Below are 26,966 nucleotides of genomic sequence, written 5' to 3' on the forward strand. Positions count from 1 at the left end.
CGACAAGCAACCATCTTCATACGTCTGGTTGTCTACATCGGAAGGATCTGGCTGGTCTCTTGGAACACAATTCATGATCGCATTGGCTGGTCCGGTCATTGCTTTCATGCCACTTGACGGAGCTGCTCACTTGGTCGCAGAGGTCAACCGACCGGCTGTCGTGGTTCCCAGGACAATTTTGGCCTCTCTGATCATTTCGTTTCTTTCGTCCCTCGTTTTTGCGCTCGCGGTCCTCTACTCGATTTCGGATGTAACATCAGTCCTCACGACACCTTCTGGCTTCGTCCTCTTCGAACTCTGGATACAAGCCACAGGGTTAACGGCACCTGCGATCGCCTTCACAGTTGCAATCATCGTGATGCTTCCTATCGGAAGCGTTGCCTGCCAGCAGGTTGCTTCCATGATGGCACTTAGTCTTGGGTTAGATCAGGCTTTGGTCTTTCCTGGAACCTGGGCAACCGTGAATAAAAAACTCAATACTCCTGTCAACGCTTTGTTGTTGAACTTCAGCTTGATGTTCCTCGTGGGTATTCTGTTCTTGGTATCCACGCTAGGTATGTCCCTCACTCCGCTCATCCCATCACTGTCATCAATCATCAGGGGCTGATTTTGAAACCTCGATAGCATACAACGCCTTGGTAGGAACGGCCATCGTCCTGCAGCAGACCACTTTGGCCATACCCATAGTGTGTTTGTTGTATAATCGCCGTTCAGAGCTTGCCCTACCACGAACGCGTCCATTCAGGCTTCCAAAAATAGTAGGCTGGGTTGCGAATATCGTATCAGTGCTTGCGTTATCAGTCACGACAGTTTTCTTCTTCCTCCCGGCAAGTCGACCAGTGACGGCCAAATCCATGAGTAAGTTGGACCCTGGACATCCCCTCATGCGTGTTTCGAAATGTTCAACTCAGGCTAACACCATTTTGTGTGTTTTAGATTACGCCAGTGTCGTTGTGGTTGGATTCGTGACAATCGCTGTCGTCAATTGGTTCGTTCATGCTAAAAAACATTATCATGGGCCACGGTCCATTCTGCTTCATCACTAGAGCTTTCAGGCCTACTCGGGGGTATGCTTGATTTTTCTCTCAAGCCCAAGGGGCGGTGTATCTTTGTACCTTATGATTGGAAGAACAGGTGTACTCATGCAAGGTTCATATGAGTTCCTTTGATAGGACGGTAAAATGGACAAACCACAATTGATCGATACCTACCTAAATATGGTGCTTGTGAGATGTTTGTCCCAGGCAGGCAGCAACGTAGGCCGAGTAATCTAACAACGGAATACTCGAACTCATAGTGTCAGTGTTGCCATTGATGTCCTCACGGACCGAAATCCCCGATGAAATCGCAGTGACCCATGGGATGGAGTGCTGTACTTGTAGTTGTCGGTTCATGACTAAGGAAATCCGATAGCGGGAGAGAGAGCAAACGAAGGTAATGAATGATGGATGACCTGGACTATTTCCCACGCCCTCCCAGCGACAAGGTTGCATGGGAAAAGGTGCCTGAAAAAGGGTTGAGGATCCATTGGAGAAGCCGGTCTCTTTACATTAGGTAAGCAGGCTATGATTGGCGGGTCACAGGGCGGCCACAAGTCCGCCGAACAAGCGTCCGAACAGCATCTTTTTTATCGCGTGTAAAGCATTTGGAGGGTCACATATCCGTACTATCGCTCGCTCTCAAGGCCACTTGCGCCGCCAGTTTCTCAATTGCTTTCCGATTTTCTTTCCTCCTTCCAACTTCTTTTGAGGAGCAGGGTTGATGTGGTCGTGTATCGTCAAATCCACCTATCTCTCACCATGGCTTCTGCTCTTGTAGCCTTACCGCGAGCCTCCCTGCCGGCCAGGCGATTGCTGCTGCGGCCTCGTTCCAAACCAATCGACCTATCCCATATCTGCGTGCGATGCCTATCTCAGCAGCAACACCTTCGCCAGCGAGTCGCGCCCGAGCGTCAGACCACTGAAGGGCTGAGTTTCCTGGAAAGAGATGTTTTGTTCAGCGATAGACACATCGGCCCTTCTCGAAAGGATGAGGTGCAGATGGTCAAGGCACTCGATCCGCCGGCCAAGGATCTCGACGACTTCATCAGTCAGACACTGCCTGCAGATATCCGTGCTAAGAAGCCTCTGGTCGTGCAGAACATGTTTGGGAAGGAAAACGGCGAGGGCCTGCATGAACAAGGGATCGAAAGAGAACTCCATAGCCTGCAAAACGCTAACAATGCGTGGCGGTCTTTCATCGGAGCAGGATACTACGATACGAACACACCTACTGTGATTCAGAGAAATGTCCTCGAGAACCCTGCATGGTACACCAGTTACACGCCTTATCAAGCTGAGATCAGCCAAGGCCGTCTCGAGTCGCTGTTGAACTTTCAGACTCTTGTGACTGACCTCACGGGTCTCGCCATTGCCAATGCCTCAGTCCTAGACGAGGGCACTGCTGCAGCAGAAGCCATGACCCTCTCAATGAACGCTCTCCCAATGTCTCGACAGAGAAAGCCTGGCAAGGTATTTGTGGTATCGGATCGTGTCCACCCTCAAACAATCGCAGTGCTCGAATCCAGAGCGACGGGATTCGGCATCAACATTGTGGTGGGAGATGTGCTGAAGGATGACTGCAAGCTTGTCAAAGATCAGGGTGCCAACCTGATTGGTGTGCTAGCACAGTATCCTGACACAACGGGAGGTGTCTTCGACTTTCAACATCTGTCAGATGTCGTCCACACTGCTGAGGCAACGTTCAGTGTAGCCACCGATCTTCTGGCTCTGACTCGTCTCAAGGCTCCAGGAGAATTTGGCGCCGATGTTGCTTTTGGAAACTCCCAACGATTCGGTGTTCCTCTGGGATATGGAGGCCCTCACGCGGCTTTCTTCGCCTGCAACGAGAAGCACAAACGTAAGATCCCGGGTCGGCTTGTTGGTGTTTCCAAAGATCGTCTTGGAAACTCAGCTCTGCGTCTAGCTCTTCAGACTCGCGAGCAGCATATCAGAAGAGAGAAGGCCACCAGTAACATTTGCACCGCTCAGGCTCTCCTCGCAAATATGAGCGCTTTTTACGCCATCTACCATGGTCCACAAGGTCTCAAAAAGATTGCGGAGAGAATATCAGCCATGACCAGGTTTGCTCAACACATGCTCAAATCTAAAGGATATGAAATTGTCACGGAGGGCTTAGGAAAAGATGGATCGGTTCTGTTTGATACAATCACTGTACGTGCAAAGGACCAGAATGATTATCAAAAGGTCTTAGCGGCCGCACAAAAAAAGGAGATCATGTTACGTCGTCTTACACTTTCGGGTAACGACAATCTTCTCGGTCTTTCCATTGACGAGACCACTTCAAGCAGAGATCTGGGCCATCTTCTTGAATGTTTTGGCGTCCCGAACTCTGAGTACATGGCCGCATTCAAGAAGCCAGACTTTGTCGCAGCCTCGAACACTGACCCAATTCCACCCGCACTAAAGAGACAAACACCTTATTTGACGCATCCCGTTTTCAACTCGTACCATTCTGAGACCGAGTTGCTCAGATACATCTATCATTTACAGTCAAAAGATCTATCGCTTGTCCATTCCATGATCCCGCTTGGATCCTGCACCATGAAGCTTAATGCGACCACCGAGATGCTGCCAGTATCCTTCTATGGATTCTCGAAACTTCATCCTTTTGCTCCCATTGAAAACGCTCAGGGATATGTACAACTGTTCAAAAGATTGTCCGATGCTCTTACTGCGATCACTGGCATGCAAGATGTCAGCCTCCAACCCAACTCTGGCGCTCAGGGAGAGTTTGCTGGCTTGCGAGTGATCAAGAAGTATCTTGACAGCAAGGAGACGACCAAGAAGAGAAACATCTGTCTGATCCCTGTCTCTGCGCACGGTACTAATCCTGCATCAGCTGCCATGGCAGGAATGAAGGTCGTTCCTCTCAAATGTGATACGAAAACCGGCAACTTGGATGTGGAAGATCTTAAAGCGAAATGTGAGAAGCATAAGGACGAGCTGGCTGCTATCATGGTCACCTACCCAAGTACATTCGGTGTGTTTGAGCCTGCGATCAAGGAGGTCTGCCAAATTGTACACGACCATGGAGGACAGGTATACATGGACGGTGCCAATCTCAACGCTCAGATTGGTCTGTGTAACCCCGGCGAGATCGGTGCTGATGTCTGCCATCTCAATCTGCACAAGACTTTTTGTATTCCTCACGGCGGAGGTGGCCCTGGTGTTGGACCCATCGCCGTCAAAGAGCACCTCCAGCCATTCCTGCCATTCCACCCTCACGTCGACCCTCACCAGGGTACCAATCGGGCAACGACAGCCATTTCTCCGGTCAGCTCTGCTCCATGGGGTAGTGCTTCAATCCTACCAATCAGCTATGCCTATATTCAACTTATGGGTGGCAATGGTCTCAAGCATGGAACGGAGATGGCATTGTTGAATGCCAATTACATCATGTCTCGTCTCCGACCTCATTACCCAATTGTCTACACGAATGCGAACGGTCGCTGTGCACACGAGTTCATTCTGGATGCTCGTGGTTTCAAGGAGACCGCCGGTGTCGAAGCCATCGATATCGCCAAACGTCTCCAAGATTATGGGTTCCACGCACCAACAATGAGTTGGCCGGTCGCAAACACTTTGATGATCGAACCGACCGAGTCGGAGTCGAAGGAAGAGCTTGATCGGTTCTGCGACGCATTGATTGAAATCCGAAAGGAGATCAAGGCGGTTGAAGATGGTCAGGTTCCACGAGAAGGCAATGTCCTAAAGATGGCACCCCACCCTCAAGCCGATCTGTTGGGCAAGGATTGGGATCGCCCGTACACCCGAGAACAAGCAGCGTATCCACTGCCATGGCTTCGAGAGAAGAAGTTCTGGCCCACGGTGGCTCGTGTTGACGATGCCTTTGGCGACACCAATCTTTTCTGTACCTGCACGCCAGTCGAGAGATATGAAGAGGAAGGATTCACTGGACTTCAGGCCCCCATGCCGACGTAATTCCTAAATCGTCGTTTCGGGTTAGCCCAAATATATTGTATCTGAATGGGGATTTTTTTTCTACTACTACTACTGCATGATCGGAGTTTTCAACATCTCGGGTCCGAGGCACAGCACAGCACAGCACAGCACAGGCAGGCTTGGTACTTTTTTGCTTTGGTAGCGTCGGTTGGGTATGAATCAGGATCGGTGTCGTGTTTATGGCAAAAACAAAAACAACAACAACAAAGCTGTGGTGAATAGATGATGTTTGACTTTCAACGAGTAATGAGCAAAAGCGTATGCGGAAGTTTGTGTTTCTTCTCCTCTTGAACTCGGAATTGCTACGGGGTGTCTCTTTGCATGTGTTATCTTCCACAGGGATCACACTTGAATTTCAACATGAGCTGACGGTAACGGGTGTACACAGATTGAGAAGTTGTTGTGTTCCGACAAAGAAAATAACGGGGAGGTGGAGTACTTGAGTATCTGAATACTTGAGTGCTTGAGTGCTTGGTGCGGAAGAAAGTTCAAATTGAATTGAATTGAATTTCTCAATGGTGCTATTCATACAGTTTTGATGATGATGAAAAACGATCGTCCCATCTTTGTCATGACCGTTACTCGTCCTTCGGGGGGGCGGGGGCTATTAATGCTCTTTTCTTCTTCTTCTTTCCACCATCACATCAACAGAGACATGGTACATTTCTTTCAATATCCGAGTCGTTGTTGGTGGTTTTCTTGCACGACTCAGATTCTCTTTGCGCCACTCTTCCACTCCCCGGCGTCCTCCACACCCTGAGCGACCTTGCGAGTGCCATTCTCGAGTCCTGTGGCCGCATTGTTCAACCCGTCACCCAGAGGTTTGCCGAGGCTCCCTGTCGCGCCAGTTATGGTATCACCGACTCCTATGAGAGAAGTTGGTTCGTGTGTCGATCGATAGGTGTGATCTCGAGTGAGATTCGAGATTGATTCTTTAGAGAGAGGGAGAGAAGAAGAAAAAAGGGAATGCAAAATGGACATTGGTATTGGTATCGAGGACACTGGAGATCGTGACTTACCCCTACCAGCTGCACCGGTGACACCTCCGACTGTACGAGCTACACCTCCAACGGTGTTCTGTTGTGGACATGTACAAAAAGTAATTAGCCAAATCTGATTTGGATCTGTGTGGATATCATCATGATGATGATGATGATGATGGAGGGGGGGGAGGTATGAGGGCAGAGGGTTGTGTGAAACAGGACATGCATACACCAATGGTGGAAGTGACGAATTTCGCCGCACCGGTGACTCCCTCGTCGGAAGATGAAGTATTGATTGGCATTTTGTTTTTGTCTTTGGTTTTGGTTTTTGGTTTTCGGATCTGTGCTGACTTGTGTAGAGTAGGGTAGAGTTGACGATTTGAAAACTCGTAGTCACGTATACCTAGACAGGCAATGTCGTTGGTTTGTTTGGTGGTGATGGGAAGGAGACCCTTGTGTGTGTGGGTGAAATGTAAATTCCAGTTCCAAAGGCAGGCTATATACCCAGACTCGGTCAGGTAGTCAAGAAAAGACTTGCGCGACGCACTCGAAGTATGTGTGTGAAGAAACAAGATATTCCACGCGAAAAATCACCAATTGGCGGTTCACAGTGGTTTGTTCAACGGCAACAACACCCCCGTACCAGTTTTTGTATTGCAGCGAAAGTTGAAAGGATTCCCAAGATATGACGTCAAACGGCGGGTGGGATTCATCATCCTTTTGGAGAAAAGTAGGGAGGGAGAGAGTAGGGAAGAGGCGTAATCAAACCTCAGCATGATGTTGGTCACGCCTGATATCCTTGATCCCTGATCCTTGTACGTACACGTAGAAGAGAGAGAGAGAGAGAGAGAGAGAAAACAGGCATACCGTACGAAATAATCTACTGATCACGCGAATAGGAGTAGGAATACCGACACTGAGGGGCGGTCCGATAGCCGCACCATACACACCCCACAAACGGCTGTGAAGGTGCAACGAGAACAAGTTCCCTACAACGAGATCCGATTGTCATAAAATTACTCCCGGTGGTAATCCGTAGGTAGACAAGTCAATGCTCAAGGGGATGGAACAAGCCGAATCTACTTGACAGTTAAAACGGCCCCTGATTAATGGGGATGTTTCTACTCCGTACCGCCCAGGAGTCCGAATTGTCATGTATAAACAAGAACAAATAACAAGAACAAATATTCTCGTCCAAGTCTCGAGGCGCAGAAGGTCAAAGTTATAAAGTGTGACTGTAGCAATTCATTCATAGGTATCAAATCGTAGACAACGTTATCTGTTTTGTATAATTCTCACATTTGAAAAAAAAAACAACCCCGCCACGCTCGCTAAAACAAGGACATGCGAAATATAGTATAGTACTACTCGTACATGGATGGTGGTACAGTGGGAAGATTTGTTGTTTGCAGCTTCGACGGGAAAAGGAAAAAGCTTTGGCGGCAAACAAGACAAGATAGATGTCGGTGTTATTGCTGAGTCCCATCATTTCCCTTAAAAAACAAATACAGGCGTGTAATGTGTCCTGTTGAGGTGACGACTTGCAAAGCGTATCCAGCCGCTACGGCTCTGTGGTATATCGTGTGGGTGTGTGTATCTAGTAATGGTCATGTCCTATATGCATCCCCACCAGCGTCAGTGTCGTTATCTCCCAAAGCTCGACAATATAGGAAAAGTCCAGAGGGTATAACTCACGTCCAAGAGGCTTTGCTCTCTTTCCAATATCCTTGGCACTTTGTTGTTTGATCTTTGCCAGACGAGCCCTATCGTGTAGATGCACGTTAGTGACCGTCTCATTCGTTTTTCAATCCACAAAATACAATCAAGGTCAAGGTCATGGTCAAAGGTCAAAGGTCAGGGTAGGGATGTATGACTTACTCCTCGGCGGCTTCCCTCTCCAACATCTTGACGTGTTCCCTGGCCTCCCTGACTGCTGTACGAGCCTGCATCAACGCACGGTCGGCGTCACGTTCGGCGGCCTCTGCACTGGCGACTCTCTCACGGGCACCGATGATGCTGGGGTCCTCGTTGTTGTGGCGGTTGAACAGGCCACCGCCGGAACTGCGAGAGGTAGAGCCCGAGTGCGACAGGCGGTTACCACGGCCGTCGCTGTTGTACTCGGGGGACGACTCGCGACGTTTGTTGAAGAAGCCTACGCGTCTGGGAGATCCGTCGGAGGAAGAAGACGAGTGTCGAGGATGACGGGTGTTGGTGTTGGTGGTGGTGTTGGGTGCAGCCGGGGTTGGCTCAGTGGTAGACTTGTGTCCGAAGAGACCCATTTTGGTTGATCAAGAAAGAGGATGTGATTGAAGAGGGATATTGATACAATGAGGATATGAATAAGCTTGTTGCTGTTAGGGTTGATGGAGAACTGAAGCTTGGTGTTGAAGATGTTGGAAGATTGGAATATCTGGTATCAAGCAGGACGAACAAGCTTGATTTTATAAATTTTGGAATTGCATCGACAGTCTCATTTCGCAAGTACAGACACAATCCCGTCCTGCCTTATCGAACCCCTTCTGGACCCCCTTGTCGTGTGCATTGAATCCGGTTTTTCTGATCTTCACAAGGGTGGTGGGTGGGTGACGTAGAGAAAAGGACTCTTCGTATCAAAGCTTGGGACCAGGGATCCCTGGAGATCGTCAGCCTCGTTGGCCCAAACAGAGTCAAGATGACGCCAACATCTCGGCTGTTTTGGTACGAGTGTAATGTTAATGGTGTGATTTGATGCCTGACACGACGACGGGAGATATCTGGGATTGAAACATGGGACGGGGAAATATTATGCATGACGGCATTTTGCATGATGGGGAGATTACAAGCAATCGCCCCCATAAGCTTGATTGGTTCGCCTCGTTTGACACATCTGGGGGGCATTGTGGCTGAGAGACCAGGCCAGGTCTGTTCTCGGAGCATCGAGCACATACGAGTACTGAACACACAAGGTAAAAACCCTGCATGCAAAGTGAAGAAGTATTGACAGTTGACGGGCGACAAGAGAGTTGCAAATGTGTACGTTCCTCATAGTTCATAGTGGCGGATCGCGCCAGCAGCCATGGCAACATCCGCCTGGTTGCGTGGATCTTTATTGGTATCTACATCATACATGCATTAATCGTGGTTTGGCTGGATAAAATCCATCGTTCCTCTGCTTGATTCTCCAGCTCAGACCTTCTCAAACTCGGAGCACTTCTGGATCTCGTAGGCGAGTTAATCGTGCCTTCACACTGACCATGTTGTGACAGCAGTGGCAGCCTCGTGATGACGTAGGAGGTCTGACAGATTGGGCCTTTGTCACGTGTGAGGCTCGACTTTTGGCCATGGGCTTTCTTCAAGTAGCCATGGATCGCTCGAGAATCGACCCCAGTCTCCCGTCGTTTTGCTCAAACATTGCAGTGGTGACTTATACTCTCACAGAAGTATTGGAGTAAATCCATGTCTTCGGGCTTGGGTCGAGGGTCGTCATGCGAAGGTGTGTGGTCAATTGGTGGCAAATGTTCATTGAACATCAGTGCCCGTTTGACAGGAATTTCACGCTTTGGCAATCCATCCGCTGTGAATCATAAAGTCAAAAATACGATTGGCCTTATTGACGTCAATCTGGGAAAAAGGTTAGCATGACATCAAGGGCTCTGTGCGTTCTCACTTACTCTGCAGACTCCACGAGCCTCTTTCTTCTTCATGTGGCCGCCTTGCTTCATGGCTTCCTTGAGTAATCCTTCCTTCAGTGCCAAATATGGCTTAGGGCGGATATGAAGAGCGTTGCATAGTTGAATCTCCTCCTCGCTGAGCAACTGCAGATCTGGTGCGAGGCTCTTATCCTTCTCCAGATTCCACGGAGTCACACCGGTCAGTGGCGGGACCTCATATCGGACTTTGGCTTTAGGACCTGATGAACTGTCGGGGCCATTGGCTTCAGCGAACAATTTGTCAAAGTCGTTTTCTACCGCAGGCTGACTATCAGTGAATTGAGGAATGGTCTTTGGCTTGCGTTGGAATCGAAGTGGCAATTCAGGTGTGGTCAATTTGGAGGCTTCGGTCGGTAGATCGGGTTGTTGCAACTGACTGCCTTTTTTGGGTATCTGAGGCATTCGGTCGAATTGTCCCTGAGGTTGATTTCGTGCTGCCCGAGCCTGTTTGTCGCTTTCGTACTTTTCTCCGCCTTTCAGATCGCTAATACCCATCTGCTTCCACTCTTGGAGTTGGAGAATGGCAATACGCAGATTGTGTTCCAGGAGCAGATCTCTATTCAGCGCCTCGAAATCTTCGTGATTCATCATTCTGGCAAATGGTTTAGCCTTGTGTAGCAGGTCTTTCTCTTCCTTGGTCCGTTTCTTGTCAAGAAGTTGATTCTTCTTGTACTCGAGGAGACTGTGTTCGAAAATGATCTTCTTCCTATCTGTGCGGGCTCTCAGCCGAGAGTTGTAGATGTCAAAGACAGTCATCTTAAGAGTAGTCTCTTCGTCCATCTGGCCAGTTGTCGGATCTAAGCCATTACCAGGTTCAAATGACATGTGTTGGACAGCCTCCTCGGCATCATTGGCGAATTCGGTTTCAAACTCCAAACGGCCAGGCATGAAACCTTGGACTTCGTGGCATGCCGGAACAGAGGCCGTGGGTTTCTGTTTGGGTGTTGCCGGTGGTGCATGTTTGGCAGTCTCTTTGCGCTCTTCGATGCGTCTCTTCTTACGAGCCTGGAATTCGTCTTTTGGGATGCGCTCAAAGAGTTCGGTGTTAGCGGGATCGGCTAACTCCGGTAGAGGAAACAATGGACTGTCAACGTAGGTGTTGATGTAGTGGTCGCGAACTTCATCCTTTTCCCGATAACCTCCAATATGCTCAGCGACATCGGCCCAGGAACCAAGCCCATAGCGTTCCGAGCCTTCTAGCAGGAGGAGTTCTTCGTCGGCACCCCAGTCTTCGGTGTAAATGGGGATCGAGTTTTGCTCGACGACATGGTATTCGTGTGTACGTGGATCATGACCTTTGCTATGTTCACCCCGTGCGAAACAAGGAACACAAAGATCGTATTCGCGACAGGCAGGATTGGCGCAGGATATGCGAACGGTAGAGGTTATGTCAATCGAACAGACGTCGCAATGGTATTTGGTGCCGCCGTCGCCCCCTCTAAGGGCTGCATTCTTGCGTATGACACCCATACTCCTCTCTATGCGTGCATCCTCTTCTATGTCCGAGTCGGGAGACAGATATCGCGCGTAGTCATCAGGTATCGTCGCGTCGCAGGCAGCGGAATTGAGTGGGTCGCCTGGGCTAAAAGTGGCAAGATGAGGTGTAGACGGTTCTGAATCGTCGTCAACGTCGTCAACAGTGTAGCAGACGAGTTTCCGTGTAGATCGAACCGGTCTGGAACGACGTTCGGGGACGGGTAGAGAAGGTGTTGTGGTGATAGGCAGGGGTGATGGTCGTACTCTGGAACGGCTGACGTCCTTCACCTCGAACCGCCCCCCAGATGCCAAGCGCGAGGGTCGCACGTGACTCATGATCGGCGTTTGGCCAGTCGCAGGCCGAGTGAGGGCTTGGTAAGTGTTGGTGAGTGTCGGTATCTGTGTCTCCTACTGACTAAGTCGTTGTAACAAAACACTCATCAGCTTCGACAACACAGCGGTTGTAGGACTGGCTCCTTCAAACACACCTGTGCAACACCTTTCACATCTCTAGACGGTCCCTTCTTTGACGCTGTTGTCGTCCCCTGCCTTGCTTTCAAATCAGATCAGCTGCGGGCTTCAACTCACTGTTCCCTCACCTTTGCCTTCTCTCGTCGGTCCTTACCCCTCCTCGGCCGTTCACAGCCACAATCCTGAAATATCGTCAATCGTACTGAATATTGCTGCCTGTGGCTTTCAGTCTCTCACCTTCAATTGTAAACGTATCCAAAATTTATCCAAGGTTGTTAGCGTATCAACGCAGGCAGGGTCAAAAGCGTCAAGATGTCGTGGAAATTGACAAAGAGTATGTGATCACAAATATGAGAAGGATCCGCGGATCTAAAATATGTTCTTGGGTTGTGAGTCCTCAGCGCTGACAGAATCTTAGAACTGAAGGAGACACACCTTGCGCCGTTGATGAGCGGGTCGAGTCGGTCGACATCAACTTCCACAGTCAAGCCTGATGAAGCTGCGCCGTCGGTAGATGCCAACGATCTGACAACGACTCAAAGCAACGTGAGCACTTCTTCGGCTACAACAAATGGCATTGGTATGTCTGGAGAACTCGGTACCCGTCTAGCAGTCTCTAATCATGTATAGCCGCTTCTGAGGCACTCACCTCACCGCCGGTGCAAAATACAAAGCCGGGTATCTTGATAGTCACGCTCCACGAAGGAAAGCAGTTCTCTCTGCCACAACAATACCAGTCAGTCTTCAACAGCTTCTATGGATCAGGCGGGTCAGGCTCCGTTAGACCAAGCTCTTCATATGCAGCTGGATCGTTAACATCGGGGTCGTATGCGCCTTCGAACCGACCGGTATCTACTCATGGTGGCATCAACGCTGCGCCAACTGTTCACGGTAGATACAATAGTAAATATCTACCATACGCACTGCTTGACTTCGACAAGTTGCAAGTGTTTGTCGATGCAGTATCTGGCAACCCGGAGAATCCACTCTGGGCGGGTGACAACACCTCATTCAAATTCGATGTCTCGCGTGTCTGCGAACTTAGCATTCAGCTTTATCTTAGGAACCCAGCTGCAAGACCAGGAGTCGGCAGAAGTGAGGATATCTTCCTTGGCGGTGCCAGGGTCACTCCGAGATTTGAGGAAGCTAAGAATTTTGTTCCGGACCCCAAGAAGAGCAAGAAGGAGAACGAGAAGGCCGAAGCCGCTTGGAATAGTCAGGAGAAGCAAGCAGGCCAACTGGGCACCGAATGGATAGATATTCAGTTCGGCACAGGTGCAATCAAAGTCGGCGTCAATTATGTCGAAAACCGCCAGGGCAGTCTCAAGATCGACGACTTTGAGTTGTTGAAGGTGGTCGGTCGAGGTAGTTTCGGCAAGGTCATGCAGGTCATGAAGAAGGATACCGGTCGAATCTACGCCCTCAAGACAATCCGCAAAGCTCACATCATCTCCCGGTCTGAAGTCGCACATACTCTTGCAGAGAGGTCAGTTCTTGCACAAATTAACAATCCGTTTATCACGCCACTCAAGTTCTCCTTCCAATCACCAGACAAACTTTACTTCGTGCTGGCTTTTGTCAACGGTGGTGAACTCTTCCATCATCTCCAAAAGGAACAGCGATTCGACATCAACCGATCCAGATTCTACACTGCAGAGTTGTTGTGCGCTTTGGAATGTTTGCACGGTTTCAAGGTCATTTATCGAGATCTTAAGCCTGAGAACATTCTTCTCGACTACACTGGTCATATTGCTCTTTGTGACTTTGGATTGTGCAAGTTGGACATGAAGGATGAGGATCGTACCAATACCTTCTGCGGGACCCCTGAGTACCTTGCACCAGAGCTCCTACTCGGCCACGGCTACACAAAGACTGTCGACTGGTGGACATTGGGTGTGCTTCTCTACGAAATGTTGACTGGACTTCCGCCTTTCTACGATGAAAACACCAACGAAATGTACCGCAAGATTCTACAAGAACCGTTGCACTTCCCTGGTCCCGAGATTGTCCCTGCAGCAGCCAAAGATCTTCTTCAGAAGTTGCTTGATCGCAACCCCGAGCGTCGACTTGGTGCCGGTGGTGCAGCTGAAATCAAGGCCCATCATTTCTTTGCGGGCATTGACTGGAGAAAGTTGTTGCAGCGCAAGTACGAGCCTAGCTTCAAGCCCAACGTGGTAAGTTCAGTTCAGGCATGGCAAATATTGAATCCTCTAACATGGAGTAGGTCGACGCTAGGGACACCGCAAATTTCGACAAGGAGTTCACATCCGAGGTGCCTAAAGATTCGTATGTCGAAGGACCTGTTCTTTCTCAGACAATGCAACAACAATTCGCTGGCTGGTCATACAACCGTCCTGTCGCTGGTCTAGGAGATGCTGGCGGAAGTGTCAAGGATCCTTCTTTCGATCGTATTCAGTAAGGTTGAGCGTGGTTTTATCTAGTGTCTGCGATGAGACATGACACGACACGAAGAATGATTATTGAGCTGTTGGACTTTCAAGATTTGGGCCCGGGTATGTTTCATTGCCAGCCATGGAGAGCTTGGTCGAAAAGGATTTTCGGTTCAGCTAGTCACTCGTACATAGCTTGAGCCTTGGTTTCACACGGGCTCAAGCAAGCATGTTGTGTGTTAGATTTCGATTTGCATGGCGTCGCAAGGCCGTCTGCTCTTCGGCGGTAAATAAATAAAATTGATGGGAACAGCTGACACGGCCTGCGGATATGTACGTGGTCATTCGTAGAGAAGTTCACGGAGCACTTGCGAACGTTCTGAAGCCGACATATACACAGAGCTGGCCCTGCACTGAGTAGTCCGTATAATACACTACGACACCTCGGACTGGCACGATGAATTTACTCGTGGAGTTTCTTGATGCTGAATTTCTCCACATTGTTGAGAGCCGAAATTCGGTCCTGTTTTCCCCGCATCTTGAACTGTTCCGAGATCAATCGACATTTGCGAGAGAGGGACAACAATCTCGCAACATGACCGGTGCAGCTATAAGAAGGGGCCTGAGGTGAAAAGCCCCCAGCTGGTGAAACTGAGCGTCTTCTTCTCCTGTCGTCTTTTGATGTTTTGGAAGTAGTAGGCGGCGCTCTCTACTTTTATTGTTAGACACAGCTCTCGATCGAGGTCTGGGGAAACGCTTGTACCGTCAGTCATGGCTGCGAAGAACGTCCTACGCCGGGCGATTCTATATGGTATGTTGAATGCCCTCCTGATTGTGGCGTACGTGATCATCTAATTGAGCATTATTATCATCATTTCAGTCCCTGGCTCGTCCCAGAGATTCCTCGACAAGTCCCGGTCCTTGACGGCCGACTGCGTCGCGTACGACCTCGAAGACAGCGTGACTCCCGGCCTCAAAGCCGAAGCACGCACCGCCGTCCGTCGAAGCCTGGACCAAAACTTGCCCGGGGGGATCAAAGAGCGCGCCGTGAGGATCAACAGTGTAGGGTCGGGCCTGGCGCTGGCCGATCTACAAGAGGTGGTGAAGTCGAAGAACCTGACGACGTTGGTGGTGCCCAAGGTCGAAGGGCCGGGGGATCTGACGTTCATACGTGATGTGCTGGAACACAGTCGCGCCGAGCAGAAGAGGTCGGGTCAGGGCCAGCAAGAGGAGGGCGCGGACAGCACGAACAACGTCAGCGTGCTCGCTTTGATCGAGAGCGCAAAGAGTCTACTGAGTTTGAACGACATCTGCCGCGCCGCACCGGGCCTGTTGCAGGGCCTCGTGTTCGCGGCCGAGGACTACGCCCTGGACATGAGCATCACGCGGACGCCGGACCTGACCGAGTTTCTGTACGCGAGGCAGGCCATCGCCACGGCGGCGCGGGCCTACAACCTTCCCAGCACCATCGACTTGGTGACCACGAGTTTCAAGTCCGAGGCCGACCACGAGTTGCTGAGGGCGGAAGCCGAACAAGGGAAAGGGATGGGTTACAATGGGAAACAGTGCATCCACCCGAGCCAGGTCGACACGGTGCAGGGGATCTTCAGTCCCAGTGAGCGCGAGGTCGAGTGGGCCGTCAGGATCGTGATCGCTCAGAAACGAGCCGAGGAACTTGGGAAGGGGGCGTGGGCGATGGACGGAAAAATGATCGACGCTCCCGTGGAAGGCAAGGCGAGGGCCATAGTGGCAAAGGCAGGGTTATGTGGTTTCGACGTCGACAGCCTCAGGGAAAAGTGGAAGGATCAGCAGCCGGAATGAGGGATGGAAAAGGGAAAATAGATCATAAAATCAAAAATCCAATATTGATGAAAAGCTGAAAGAGAGGAAAAGGCACGCCTGCTGTCCTGATGCTAATCTCTTCTCAATTAAACAGTAACTCCTATATCTGTGGTGGCTCATATTTTGAGTGTGTATCCAAAAAACCGTCTGCTGCTGCTGCTCCTGCACACGCCTTTCTGGATGTGCATTTTTGATACTCTTGCTAAAATTAGAATTCTGGTGTGATTTTGGAACTTTCTGGAAGTCGAGTAGTAATGAATCTTCTCGATTGGTCTTTGGGGGGGAAAAGGATTTTCTTTTCTATAGCTTCTTCATCGTCTTGCGCAAGCTGCCGTTTGAAGTGGCGCTGTTTGAATGGTCCGAGAAGGATTGCGCCTCTTTGTGATCCGCCTCCTTTCGCTTGATGGTCAGACAGTTGATGTCGAGAACGTCGCAGATGCGATTGATGACTCGCACTGCCCACGTAAAGTACAACGCCATAGCGTACAGCAGGTAGGCGTAGAGGTACAGGCGCTCGAAAGTGGGCGACATCTGCTTATAGCCGAACAGGGGAAGCCAGGCCAGTACGGCACCACCGATCAATGGCGCCATCGATGATGTCCAGTACGGAAAAGGTCGACGAGTCAAATGATGCAGGATGATCTTGGTTGTAAGTCTACCGAAGACGAATGACATGGTCAGAGAGAAGATCAAAAGGTGGTTGTTTGCCAACAGAGTCGAGTAAGGAGAGCCGAGCCACGCCATGCAGCTTCCTATAAAAATAATGATCGGCGCCCACTCCAGAAAGACCGGCAGTAACGGTAAGTCTGCCTGGTGCCGGGCTTTTGCGACGTGGTAGACGCAAGCTGGGAGGTGAGCCGTGAAGAAGGCCACCAGAATTATCGGCACCCAGAGGTCGCGGAAGGTCAGGTCGGAGGGAATGTCGATGGGCAGACCCTCCGGGAGCGAGACAAATTCTGCCATGCGGTGTGACCAGATCTGAGGGCCCAAGTAGCCCGAGAGAACCATCACAGCGCAGGCGAGTATCAACCCTTCAGTCGGCCCGTTGAATGCACCCAGATACAGTGTATGGGTGTGGTACGTTTCCCAGGTGGAAAAGAACATGGGCAGACAAGGAACCAGAGCTGTAAAAGCACCCGTCTTGCTTGGGCCCAGTCCCATGGCGGCCGTCTCACAGAGGCTCGCCAGTGTGCAGTTGAGTGAGTCGATGCCATGGTCGAACAGCTCGCCAAGAGGACTCGAAGTTCCTGTCCGTCGAGCTTGTTTGCCATCGATATTGTCCATGGTTGAATACCTCGAATTCAAGTCAGACTCACACTCAACCGTCCCCGTCGGGACAGCTTCAAATCACTTACAACCACAACCCAGCGGCGAAGCTGTAATAGACCCATGTTGGGCCTGGTCCGACAAGATCAGGTATGAAGATCTGAATAAAGACAACATTGACTAGAATGCAGACGAAACCCAGCAAAGTGACCATGTTCGGGGCGAGCCACATGGGTAACAGCTTGACCGCGCCATTCCACTAGATAGGGGGAATTAGCCTGAATTGTCAGTCTACTGTTGCTGAGAAAGTAGTATTTACATAGTGCCGCAATATATAGTTTGAAATGAACGATTTGTCCACGCTCTGGTACTTGTAGGTCATCAGATGGACCATGGCCTGGTCAGAGAGAGGGTCTACTATGCAGAATTGCGTGTCAGCCAAAGCTGCCAGCATCCGGAGGTGCGTATGGGCTGATAGGCTTCTACCTACCTGACTCGGCCATTGTTGTTGCGTCGGGGTCTTGAAGCAAGATCGTAAAGGTGTCTAGACGTCTATGCCGCTGAGAATATCCGGCAGAATCGAAGAAAAAAGGGAGATTCACGAGAAGAGGTTTCCAACCACTACCTGTACATGGCGCATAGGGGATTTTCTTTGAAAGAATGGCAGTGATTGACAAGCAGAAGCTTCCTCTAGGTGAGGAAGAGAACAGAAGAATTTCTCCAACAGATTGAGAGAGGGAAAGAGACGGAGAGAGTGAAGTTCTGAAATTTTAGGGAGTGGATGCGTATGTAACATGTTCGCTTGTTATTGTCCAACGAAGCAGCATGAAGTCGGCGCGTGAACCAAGCTGGTTTGGTCTGACTGAAGGATATTTCAAGTGTCCAGGCCCAAGGAGCCGCCTGAGAGATTCGCATGGGTCGCTCGGGTGGTCAAAAAGAGCAGTCAGACAGAGTATGCTAGTGCCAAGACCATATTTTAGGCTGTGGAATTTAGTGAGGTACTACAGGCAGAGAGTGGGTGACTTTGCGGGAATGCCTTGTCATTCAATGTCATTTGATATCTTTAGGTGCCTATTAACGCTATCCTCGGCGTCATTTAGCGTCATTTGTTCTCCATATCATTTTCGTTTCTCACGTGCCGTCGCGTCGCCATCGGCTTCGCTCATCGAACATCGAACATCGAATATCAAACAATAACCTTCATGGTATTGATCGTTCTTGCTATCCAACCTCACAACAATTGATAGGCAGCCTCGTTGGGATTTCTATTTGACGCCTTCTCACGCTGATACTTTCTACGTGGCTGGTTGCGCTGGTCACATGACTACCTTCTCTTACCTTTGATCACTATGATTCTTAGACGGTGTCACTTCGCCATCGCATAGCTGAAACTCGACTTAGCATGCTTATGATGCAGATTCATTATCAAGACAGGATCTCCAACTAAATCTCGTCGCAATGGATTCTGCGGGCTTTCAGCAGCCGTCGCTGGCGCCTCCATTGCCAGTACCAATCCCGTCTTTCACCGTTGCACATCAGAAGGTCGACATTGATGTCAATTTCAATCAACAAATTGCGGGGAGAACAGAGATCACCATTTATCCCGATTCTCAAGACCTGCGAGAAATCAGACTTCACGGCCGCATATGTGTTGTCAAGAAGGTTTTGGTGAACAACCTACCTCCTCCTTCAGTGCGCCACGAAGATCCTTGTGAACAACTTGCCCTCCATTCCAATAGTACCGCTCATCAGCACCATCTTCTGTTCGAAAAGATCGCTCGATCGGTTGGTCCTGACCCAGATCCGGATCTTATCGTCACTCTACCTAAAAAGCTGAAGATCCTCCCCGTTGAAGTGGCTGAAGTTCACACGCAAGCCTCGGGCTCCATCAAAATCTCAGACCCTGCTATAGCAGGTCCTTCTGCTGCAGAGACCACGCAGGCCTTGACAGACACGACTGTTGCCAAATTCACACCCCTCACTTTAGTGATAGAATTTGAGACCTGCCACGCTCGAGAAACTCTTCACTTCGTGGCAGGGAAACGTGGCAGCGGTCGCTGGCCTCATGCCTACACTCGATCGAAGCTTGGGCGCGGGGGTGCGTCATCACTTTTCCCGTGTGTTGATCTTATCAACAGTCGATGCACCTGGGATATATCCATCAGATGTCCACGGACTGTGGGTGATGCTTTAAATCAAGCCCTGTCCGTTGATCTTTCTTCTCTCGACATTGACCCGTCTTCCCAAGACGCTCGGCACGGCTTTGAAAGCAAAGAGATGACCGTAGTATGCTCCGGTGAGCTGACCGACGAAATTCTGGACAAGAGCGATAACACCCAGAAAACGGTGTCCTTCTCCTGCTCACAACAATTAGCCCCACAGCAGATTGGATTTGCTATCGGCCCCTTTGAACGCGTCAACCTAGGCGAGCTTCGCGATGCTCAAGAAGTGGAAGAACTTGGTCGCAACGCTGTTGAAATGCTGGCATTTTGCTTGCCGGGCCGTGCAGAAGAGACTAAAAATACCTGCCTCCCCCTGACGGAAGCCATCGACTTTGTTGTACACAAGTACATCTCTTGCCCCTTTCGGTCATATTCGATGTGCTTCATCGAAGACATACCCACAGACGTATCCATTTTTGCCGGCATATCGATGTGCAGCACGAGGTTACTTTACCCCGAGGACGTTATTGATCCTGCTCAAGAGGTGACAAGACAACTGGCACATGCTATTGTAGCGCAATGGATTGGCATCAATGTCATTGCAGAAGAGCCACGAGACAATTGGGTCATTATTGGTGGCGCCTACTTCATCACGAATCTCTTCATGAGAGAACTGTGCGGTAACAACGAGTATCGGTACCACATGAAACAATTAGCCGACCGTGTCTATGAGCTCGACCACGAGCGCCCGTCAATATACGAAATGGGTGCTTTGCTCCATGTTGATCCAGCTGAATATGAGTTCATTGCTATCAAAGCACCTGTTGTCCTTTTCATCCTGGACCGTCGCATCGCGAAGACCCAAGGAACTTCAAAAATGCCAGCCATACTTGCAAAGATCCTTACCCGAGCCCGAACTGGCGATCTAGTTAACAACGCCCTTTCGACCGACCTGTTTCAGAAGACGGCAGAGCGGTTTGGTCATACCAAATATGACGACTTTCTGGCACAATGGGTCAAAGGTGCGGGCTGTCCAAGATTCTCTGCGTTCCAGAGGTTCAACAAGAAGAAGCTCGTTGTGGAGATGCTCATCAAGCAAACCCAAGGTACTACAACAACGGACCGAGAGCTTGATGTCGAGTCATTCATTCGCGATGCTCGTGAAGACTTCCAGACTGTGTATGCGGCTCCTGCACAACCTGTTTTCACAGGGCCTATGACGATTAGAATTCACGAGGCTGATGGAACGCCATACGAACACATTGTGGAAATCAAGGATGTCCAGACTACATTCGATATCCCTTACAACACAAAATACAAACGACTCAAGAGAAGCAAGAAGCAGCGAGCAAGAGCCAGCACCAAAGCCGCTGCCGAGGTCGGAGAGGAGGAGGGTGAAGCTCTGGTCTACTGTCTCGGCGACGTTCTGCAGAGCGAAGAAGATGTTGCCAATTGGAAGATCACTGAATGGAGTGCCGACGACGAAGAGCGGATGAATTCTGAGTCGTACGAATGGATACGACTAGACGCTGACTTTGAATGGATCTGCCAGATCAATCTCCAGATGCCAGGGTACATGTTCACTTCACAGCTTCAGCAGGATAGAGATGTCGTCGCGCAGCTCGAAGCGTTGAGGCATATCTCAAGTTACCCTGCGTCGCCACTTGTGTCATCCATCTTCATCCGAACGTTGATGGACAGACGATACTTCCATGGGGTGCGTTCGCTAGCAGCGCAAGGCCTTGTAAAACATGCAAGAGACGAAAATGATGCAAAGAACATTGGCTTATTCCATCTCAAAAAAGCATTTGAAGAATTGTATTGTATCACCGAACAGGGTCTAGCCATGACAAGGCCAAACAACTTCTCAGATCAACTGGCATACCTTTTACAATGCGAGATCATCGAAGCGATCTCCAGAGTGCGAGACAGCCGCGGGCATACACCAAAGGAAGTCAAAGAATTTCTGTTGGACAAGCTCAAGTTCAACGACAATTCTGCCAACGATTACTCGGACGCTTTCTATGTAGCTCGACTCATGAAGGCGCTCACGACCGCGATTATTGCCCGCCCGCAGCACCATCTCGGCGTAGATGACATGGACCTTGACCTCGAGGATGAGATGCATGAGATGAGCCAACTCGAGAACCAATTCGTCGAAGAAATTGATCGATATCGTCGTATGGACGAATGGACCAGCTCGTTTCAAAACTTGTATTCGCGAACAGCACTTGAGTGTCAATCAGTCCTTGCTGCCGCCGGTATCAGTCAATATTCACCTCTGCATTTCTTGCAGTATACGCGTCCGGGAAACCACGACATGCTCCGGCAAGCTGCATACAATGTCCTCATAACGCCGAAAGCCCTCGATGAGCCGTCAGTACTTCGTTATGTGTTATACTGTATGGTTGCGGACTCCTCCCCATGGCTTCGACAGAGTCTACAAAGAGCTTTTGGTAGAGTCCTGGCAAAGCGTGCCATTGGTGACAAGAGCGCTACTGTCCAGCCTGCGGGCGACGGACTTGTGATTGAGGATACAGCTGCGGCCGACGCTCGACAGGCCGATCTAGCTAGGCGGCAGACGATGGAAGGCGCAATGGCTGCCCTTAAAAGGGAGCTGGGAGGCCATGAAGCTCTCAAGTCTGCTCTCTGGAACGCTGTGTGCTATGACCAGATTACCCTAGACGATTTGCAGACCATGCTGGAATTCTGCCGACTACTCTACGAACCAAAGAATGAAATGAAAGTCAGTCTACGGATGCCACGGTACTGGCGGGTCGAGAATCTCGGGAAGGTAAAATATCCTTTTTACTCTGGATTTAAATCTCAGCTAACGCGGTGTTGTTTAGGGCAAGCTCAGATTCGTGCCTACTCAAAAAGTCAGGGCGAAGGCCGTACCGAAATGGCAACCTCCTCCTCCTCCTCCGCCGGTGGCTCGTCCAGAGATGTCTTCTCGACCCAGTGTTGGTGGCAGTGGAGGCTTGAAATTGACGTTCAAGATGGGTTCGCAGTCGTCTCGTCCCACACCCACTCCTCCCCCGCCACAGCCGTCGCCAAAACAACCAGCAGCGCGACCACAGAGTGCTGCGCCTGGTCGTGTCGTGCTCAAATTGAAGCCTCCTCCGAAGGACTAATCGGTGGCAAAGGGTGTCGATTCGATCACAACTCGAGTATTCGTTTGCAGCGAAAATTGCGCATTGTCATCAACACTTCACTCCCGGACGCAACCCGAAATCTTAGACTTTCCACCATAGAGGCTTGTTCGCCGTCGATACCCAGATAGCATGTTTTGTATAACAGTGTAGCATTCGTAATGCATTCAAACCAAACACATCTTTTGGAAAAGCCCAGAGCCTTGTACCCGATTTTCATGAATCTTTAGGAGAACATGATTTTTTGAGCCTGCGCCTCGCGTCCATGCCAATCAACATTTATCGTGGTAATTCCAATGCGCCGTCAATTTTGATACTTTGAAGGATTCGTTTGGTGATCATCGTCGGTCATCGCCCATGCGCTCCAGGGCTTCGAGCATAACAACGCTGTTTCCACGGATGACTACCATTCCTAGACGTTCGCGTTCACCGCCTGGCTTCTCTTCGACGGCGTCGTCCAAGACTATATTGAGAAAGACCTGTGTTTGGTCAGTCACTCGTTCTTGAGTGCGGCAACTCAGGAAAGAAAACGAAAACATACATCGTAACCTCTCAGGATACCAATGACTTTTCGATTGGCGTTGAGTTGGACAAACAGGCGCTTTTCCATGTACTATTGTTTGTAACGCGGGCAGGTGTCAGCAAAAGTACCGTCATCACATATACGGGAGGGACATTTTATCTCCAGCGAGCAGGAGTAGGTGGGTGGGTAGGTACAATACCTTCCTGAGTTCTGGTTGTGCTTGAGGCATGGCGGCGGCTGGGAAGGGTGCTGTGGGTGTACTGGGTTGAAGGTGGTCTCGAGGAGAATATTTGCGCGAGAATAAGAGTCGGGCTCAACGTGTTCGATCGCGGAGAGAGGATTTGCGACAATTGTTGTATGTTTCTTTTCGGAATCGAAGGCGCAGGTCAAACACTTTTTGGCATTGCAATGCTGGGTTCGAGTTTGCGGAGAAATTATGCCAAGGTTTGAAGATTGACTCTAATCGGGTGTTGTGCCATTGCCGCTTTATCACTCACTGGGTTGTTCTCAATCTGAGGACACTCTTACAGTGTAAGGAGATATTGAAAGCGGCAACTAGAGACAGGCTACAGCTTATGTGCTTGCACTCCTTGCACCTTCTATTCCTCGAGGGCTTCGACATGGTTTTCTCTAGTTTTCTGACAAAGCCTAAGAACAAGGCATACTGGAGGAATGGGTCCATTCAATCTGGTCAAGTGACCATCACGAAGACAGAGCCCGAATCTACGGATAATGCAGACCCAAAAATGAGGTCCACGATAAGGATACTTTTATGCGACTCAGGGGCAGGCAAAAGGGTAGCTTGCAAGTTCAGCGACGGCCTCAGTGGAAGGTGCCTTGCTTTGTGAACTGGATGTACATGTGATGCTCAACAATGGAGGCTATCCCTATGCTTTTGTTCGATACGACCACATCTCATCACATCACACCAACGACATACAACGTACAACATATCCCCAGTACCAGCCAGCTCGATCGATATAAAGGTAATGGGAACTTTCTGTTTCCGAACAGCATCACTTTGGGTCTTGATACGTGAGGTCACCGTCAACGCACTAAAATGACACCATGACTCGAAAAGTGTGGCCGGATAACTGTTGGTGGAATTCACGAAGTGGTAAGTCATAGGGTGATACCACCTCAGTGCAAACGACGGATGACTGCAAAGGACCGTTTGTGGAACTACTACAGAACAGTATAAATTTGATTCTTTTGCGCCAGACTCCTACTCACCCCAGACTCATCATCTTTTTGGGTCTCGTCACAGTGTCTACAAGGAACCATCACGATCTTCAAACCTGAGGGAGGGTATACATACTTACGTTACACTCGTCTGCCAAACTTGTCTGTCATACCACTATCGAGTGTCGGCCACCGACGAATATCACGCAGCCTCGGAAGGAGGGACAGATATATTGAAACCACGATCCGGTTCATCAACGGGGAGGTTGTTGTCACACGTACAACACTCGGCCTGTTTCCCCCTTCAATGGTTCTTCCAGCGTCACCTTCGCTCGAATCTCAAAACAGTACGACGATAGACCCGATATCGCCAATGGCTGAACGAGTATATGCCCCACCTGGACGGGTATCGATTGCTTCACAGGCTCCGGAACCCGAACCTGACATAGATGTCACAACGACCACGACCACGGCCACGACCACGACGACAACTCAGGCCTGCACAATTCAACCACAAGAGCCAGCCACGGTCGTCACTGCTCCACCCCCGGCACACGTCAGGACGAACTTGAGAGGAGGATGTGATGACATGGATGACGGATGTTTTTGGTGCTTATTTTGCACGGGAATGATGGCCTGTTTCACGTGCTGTGAGGAGTACGATATTTAGGAGCTATTGACATGTTGAACCATTCAACGAATAGATGCAATAAACGAGATCTTCGACGCTAGGGCAATGGTTCATATGCGCACAGGAGTCAGTTCTACGTTAGGAAGGAGGCTGAAAACGTCACAGTAGTTTGGTACGACAACGACCATTGGCACTGTTTATCCAACATTTAGTGGCGTGGGATGGACAGCAGCAAAATCAAATGTCATGAGGGTAGATTGAACGACTTCATGGCTTCATCTTGCCGATGGCCTGCTCTCAGGCGTGAGCTCCAGCCAGAGGAATAACACCTGACGGAGGACTTCCTGCACCCACAAAGGTATCCACACGTCCTTTGGTCGCGGCCAAGACGCCCTGAAGCTGCTGGCCGGAAGCTCGACTTGAGAGAACCATCTCCCGACCTCTGGGCAAGATGTTGCTAGCATACTCCTGCAACAGATCCTCGGGCGCCTGGGGGACACCACCTGCCTTGATCAACAACCTACCCAGGTCACAGGCATCACGGATGGCGGTGTTTGCCCCCTGCCCACGAAATGGGACCATCGTGTGAACAGCATCGCCGAGGAGGGTGACTCGGCCACGAGGGAGCTGTCTGGGTGACACGTACTCGATGAATCGAGGTGGCCGGGTGAGCATACCTTCGACTCCCGTGTAGTCGATTATCTTGGTCAGAAACGGTGCAAAGTTCTCGGTCAGTTTCTTGCTCCTGTCGAACAATTCCTGTCTGGTTGCATTCTGAACCCACTCCGCTTCTGCTGCCCATTCGCTCTGAGTTTCGCCCTGGCTGGCATAGGCTCCCGCCCAGTAGTAAGAGGCAGAAGATCTATCGGCTTGGATCTCCCTGGGTCCAATCATCTTTGATTTCGTCAGCAAGGTGTGGTAGGTAGACTTCGTATGTATCCAAACAAGAACTGGCTAGGATTGCTTACATATCGTATCGTTGGTCCAGCGGCCAAAATACCTGCAGAGGAGAAGTCGTGTATTGGTTCAAATTGCTCTCGCGACAACTCGCATTGTCCGAATATGGGAATCCATTGGCTCGGCTCGAGTTTGGCGGCGTCGGGTTCGGTGTAGCCTGCCAAAAGTTGTTCTCGGACTTTGGAACGAAGTCCATCACCGCCAACAAGCATACAGCCTCGGGCGGAAGTACCGTCGGTGAAAAACGCCGTGACCCCTTCCGCGTCCTCCTCGTAGTGTGAGAAGATCTTGCCGACCTGCAGGTCAAGATGCTGAGAAAAGTACTCACGCAAACGTTGACGATCGCCCCTGATGAGATGTCCCGGTTCGTCGGGGAGGCGATTCCCCAGAACAGCCATGATCTGGCCAGACGCTGCTTGGACGATCGTCATGGTGTCTTTGTTGACTCCAATGTTGTGATTTACGCTCGTCGTGTGAATGTCACCGAGATCATCTGAGATCAGCGGCGGTAGCTCGTGCAGCGCTCTGAGGTAGATAGCATTGTCAGCAAACCATGTCCCAATAGATGCAAGTCCTGCTTACTCAATCAAGGCAAATGACCATCCTTGACGGCGAGGATCAATCTTATCATCACGCTCAAAGATTTGGAATGGAATGTCATGTTTCCTCAGGATTTGTGCCAGTGCAAGATTCCCAGGGCCAGCCCCGATGACAAGGACATCCTTCTGGTTGGTCGCAGCGGAATTACTGCTCATTGTTGGCTTCTCGCGCTGTGGTGCAGGTACACTCGATTGGTCTTTGAGAAGGCGATAAAAAAATGAAGAACTGAAGTTGAGAGAAGTTGAGAGGAAGTCGATATATCACTCTTGTCGCTTCAAGCATGGGAAAGTATGAGAACTTATAGCATGTAAAACGTAAAGCTTCAGACAAGGAGCCTTACCCCAGATAAGTTGTCGGCGTCACAACAACCCCAGGTCCGACTTGGACTGAGTAAAAGAAGTGTCCACCCGGCTGGAAAAAATCCTTGTTTGACCCGAGCTCGTTCATCTTGGTATCTCTATCACGTTGAGAAGGCATAAAGGTGCTGAAAGTCCAAAATCATCCTATGCAGATCACAAGGGACGGAGGTTCGGTAGGACCGTCAAAGATACCGACCTTTCGATGATAGTCTGGGTCATGACTGAAGTGGTAGTTGGGACAGGGACTTCTGATTCTTAT

At 50.2% G+C, this 26,966-nt stretch overlaps 11 protein-coding genes across 11 annotated transcripts; 5 read left to right on the forward strand and 6 right to left on the reverse strand.

Moving 5' to 3' along the window:
* Positions 1–1,648: 1,648 nt before the first annotated feature.
* Positions 1,649–5,928, forward strand: PV06_01378 (glycine dehydrogenase). The gene has a single exon (XM_016401979.1). The coding sequence runs from the start codon at positions 1,800–1,802 to the stop codon at positions 5,001–5,003; it is 3,204 nt and encodes a 1,067-aa protein (XP_016269032.1). The 5' UTR covers positions 1,649–1,799; the 3' UTR covers positions 5,004–5,928.
* PV06_01379 (uncharacterized protein) lies at positions 5,548–6,823 on the reverse strand. Its single transcript, XM_016401980.1, has 3 exons — positions 6,238–6,823; positions 6,044–6,101; positions 5,548–5,890 (listed from the first exon to the last, which is right to left on the reverse strand). The coding sequence occupies exons 1-3, from the start codon at positions 6,307–6,309 to the stop codon at positions 5,733–5,735; spliced, it is 288 nt and encodes a 95-aa protein (XP_016269033.1). The 5' UTR covers positions 6,310–6,823; the 3' UTR covers positions 5,548–5,732.
* A 447-nt stretch (positions 6,824–7,270) lies between these two features.
* On the reverse strand, positions 7,271–8,424 carry PV06_01380 (uncharacterized protein). Its single transcript, XM_016401981.1, has 3 exons — positions 7,886–8,424; positions 7,703–7,770; positions 7,271–7,621 (listed from the first exon to the last, which is right to left on the reverse strand). The coding sequence occupies exons 1-3, from the start codon at positions 8,284–8,286 to the stop codon at positions 7,605–7,607; spliced, it is 486 nt and encodes a 161-aa protein (XP_016269034.1). The 5' UTR covers positions 8,287–8,424; the 3' UTR covers positions 7,271–7,604.
* Positions 8,425–8,988: 564 nt separating this feature from the next.
* PV06_01381 (uncharacterized protein) lies at positions 8,989–11,508 on the reverse strand (the record flags this gene model as incomplete). Its single annotated transcript, XM_016401982.1, has 2 exons — positions 8,989–9,607; positions 9,658–11,508. The coding sequence occupies 2 exons, from the start codon at positions 11,506–11,508 to the stop codon at positions 9,539–9,541; spliced, it is 1,920 nt and encodes a 639-aa protein (XP_016269035.1). The 3' UTR covers positions 8,989–9,538.
* A 69-nt stretch (positions 11,509–11,577) lies between these two features.
* PV06_01382 (uncharacterized protein) lies at positions 11,578–14,484 on the forward strand. Its single transcript, XM_016401983.1, has 4 exons — positions 11,578–11,977; positions 12,062–12,223; positions 12,274–13,817; positions 13,868–14,484. Exons 1-4 carry the CDS (start codon positions 11,956–11,958, stop codon positions 14,060–14,062), a joined length of 1,923 nt encoding a protein of 640 aa, XP_016269036.1. The 5' UTR covers positions 11,578–11,955; the 3' UTR covers positions 14,063–14,484.
* Positions 14,485–14,634: 150 nt separating this feature from the next.
* On the forward strand, positions 14,635–15,930 carry PV06_01383 (uncharacterized protein). The gene is made up of 2 exons (XM_016401984.1): positions 14,635–14,844; positions 14,914–15,930. The coding sequence occupies exons 1-2, from the start codon at positions 14,805–14,807 to the stop codon at positions 15,852–15,854; spliced, it is 981 nt and encodes a 326-aa protein (XP_016269037.1). The 5' UTR covers positions 14,635–14,804; the 3' UTR covers positions 15,855–15,930.
* Positions 15,931–15,941: 11 nt separating this feature from the next.
* PV06_01384 (uncharacterized protein) lies at positions 15,942–17,915 on the reverse strand. Its single transcript, XM_016401985.1, has 4 exons — positions 17,632–17,915; positions 17,461–17,555; positions 17,231–17,400; positions 15,942–17,169 (listed from the first exon to the last, which is right to left on the reverse strand). Exons 1-4 carry the CDS (start codon positions 17,642–17,644, stop codon positions 16,176–16,178), a joined length of 1,272 nt encoding a protein of 423 aa, XP_016269038.1. The 5' UTR covers positions 17,645–17,915; the 3' UTR covers positions 15,942–16,175.
* Positions 17,916–18,348: 433 nt separating this feature from the next.
* On the forward strand, positions 18,349–22,621 carry PV06_01385 (uncharacterized protein). The gene is made up of 2 exons (XM_016401986.1): positions 18,349–22,097; positions 22,153–22,621. Exons 1-2 carry the CDS (start codon positions 18,600–18,602, stop codon positions 22,435–22,437), a joined length of 3,783 nt encoding a protein of 1,260 aa, XP_016269039.1. The 5' UTR covers positions 18,349–18,599; the 3' UTR covers positions 22,438–22,621.
* Positions 22,093–23,370, reverse strand: PV06_01386 (uncharacterized protein). Its single transcript, XM_016401987.1, has 3 exons — positions 23,178–23,370; positions 22,997–23,068; positions 22,093–22,934 (listed from the first exon to the last, which is right to left on the reverse strand). The coding sequence occupies exons 1-3, from the start codon at positions 23,205–23,207 to the stop codon at positions 22,794–22,796; spliced, it is 243 nt and encodes an 80-aa protein (XP_016269040.1). The 5' UTR covers positions 23,208–23,370; the 3' UTR covers positions 22,093–22,793.
* A 178-nt stretch (positions 23,371–23,548) lies between these two features.
* On the forward strand, positions 23,549–25,057 carry PV06_01387 (uncharacterized protein). The gene has a single exon (XM_016401988.1). The coding sequence runs from the start codon at positions 24,468–24,470 to the stop codon at positions 24,828–24,830; it is 363 nt and encodes a 120-aa protein (XP_016269041.1). The 5' UTR covers positions 23,549–24,467; the 3' UTR covers positions 24,831–25,057.
* On the reverse strand, positions 25,043–26,950 carry PV06_01388 (uncharacterized protein). The gene is made up of 4 exons (XM_016401989.1): positions 26,689–26,950; positions 26,331–26,620; positions 25,760–26,273; positions 25,043–25,685 (listed from the first exon to the last, which is right to left on the reverse strand). Exons 2-4 carry the CDS (start codon positions 26,501–26,503, stop codon positions 25,089–25,091), a joined length of 1,284 nt encoding a protein of 427 aa, XP_016269042.1. The 5' UTR covers positions 26,504–26,620; positions 26,689–26,950; the 3' UTR covers positions 25,043–25,088.
* Positions 26,951–26,966: the final 16 nt, after the last annotated feature.

The sequence above is a fragment of the Exophiala oligosperma genome (assembly GCF_000835515.1).
Source record: "Exophiala oligosperma strain CBS 72588 unplaced genomic scaffold supercont1.1, whole genome shotgun sequence".
NCBI lineage: Eukaryota > Fungi > Ascomycota > Eurotiomycetes > Chaetothyriales > Herpotrichiellaceae > Exophiala > Exophiala oligosperma.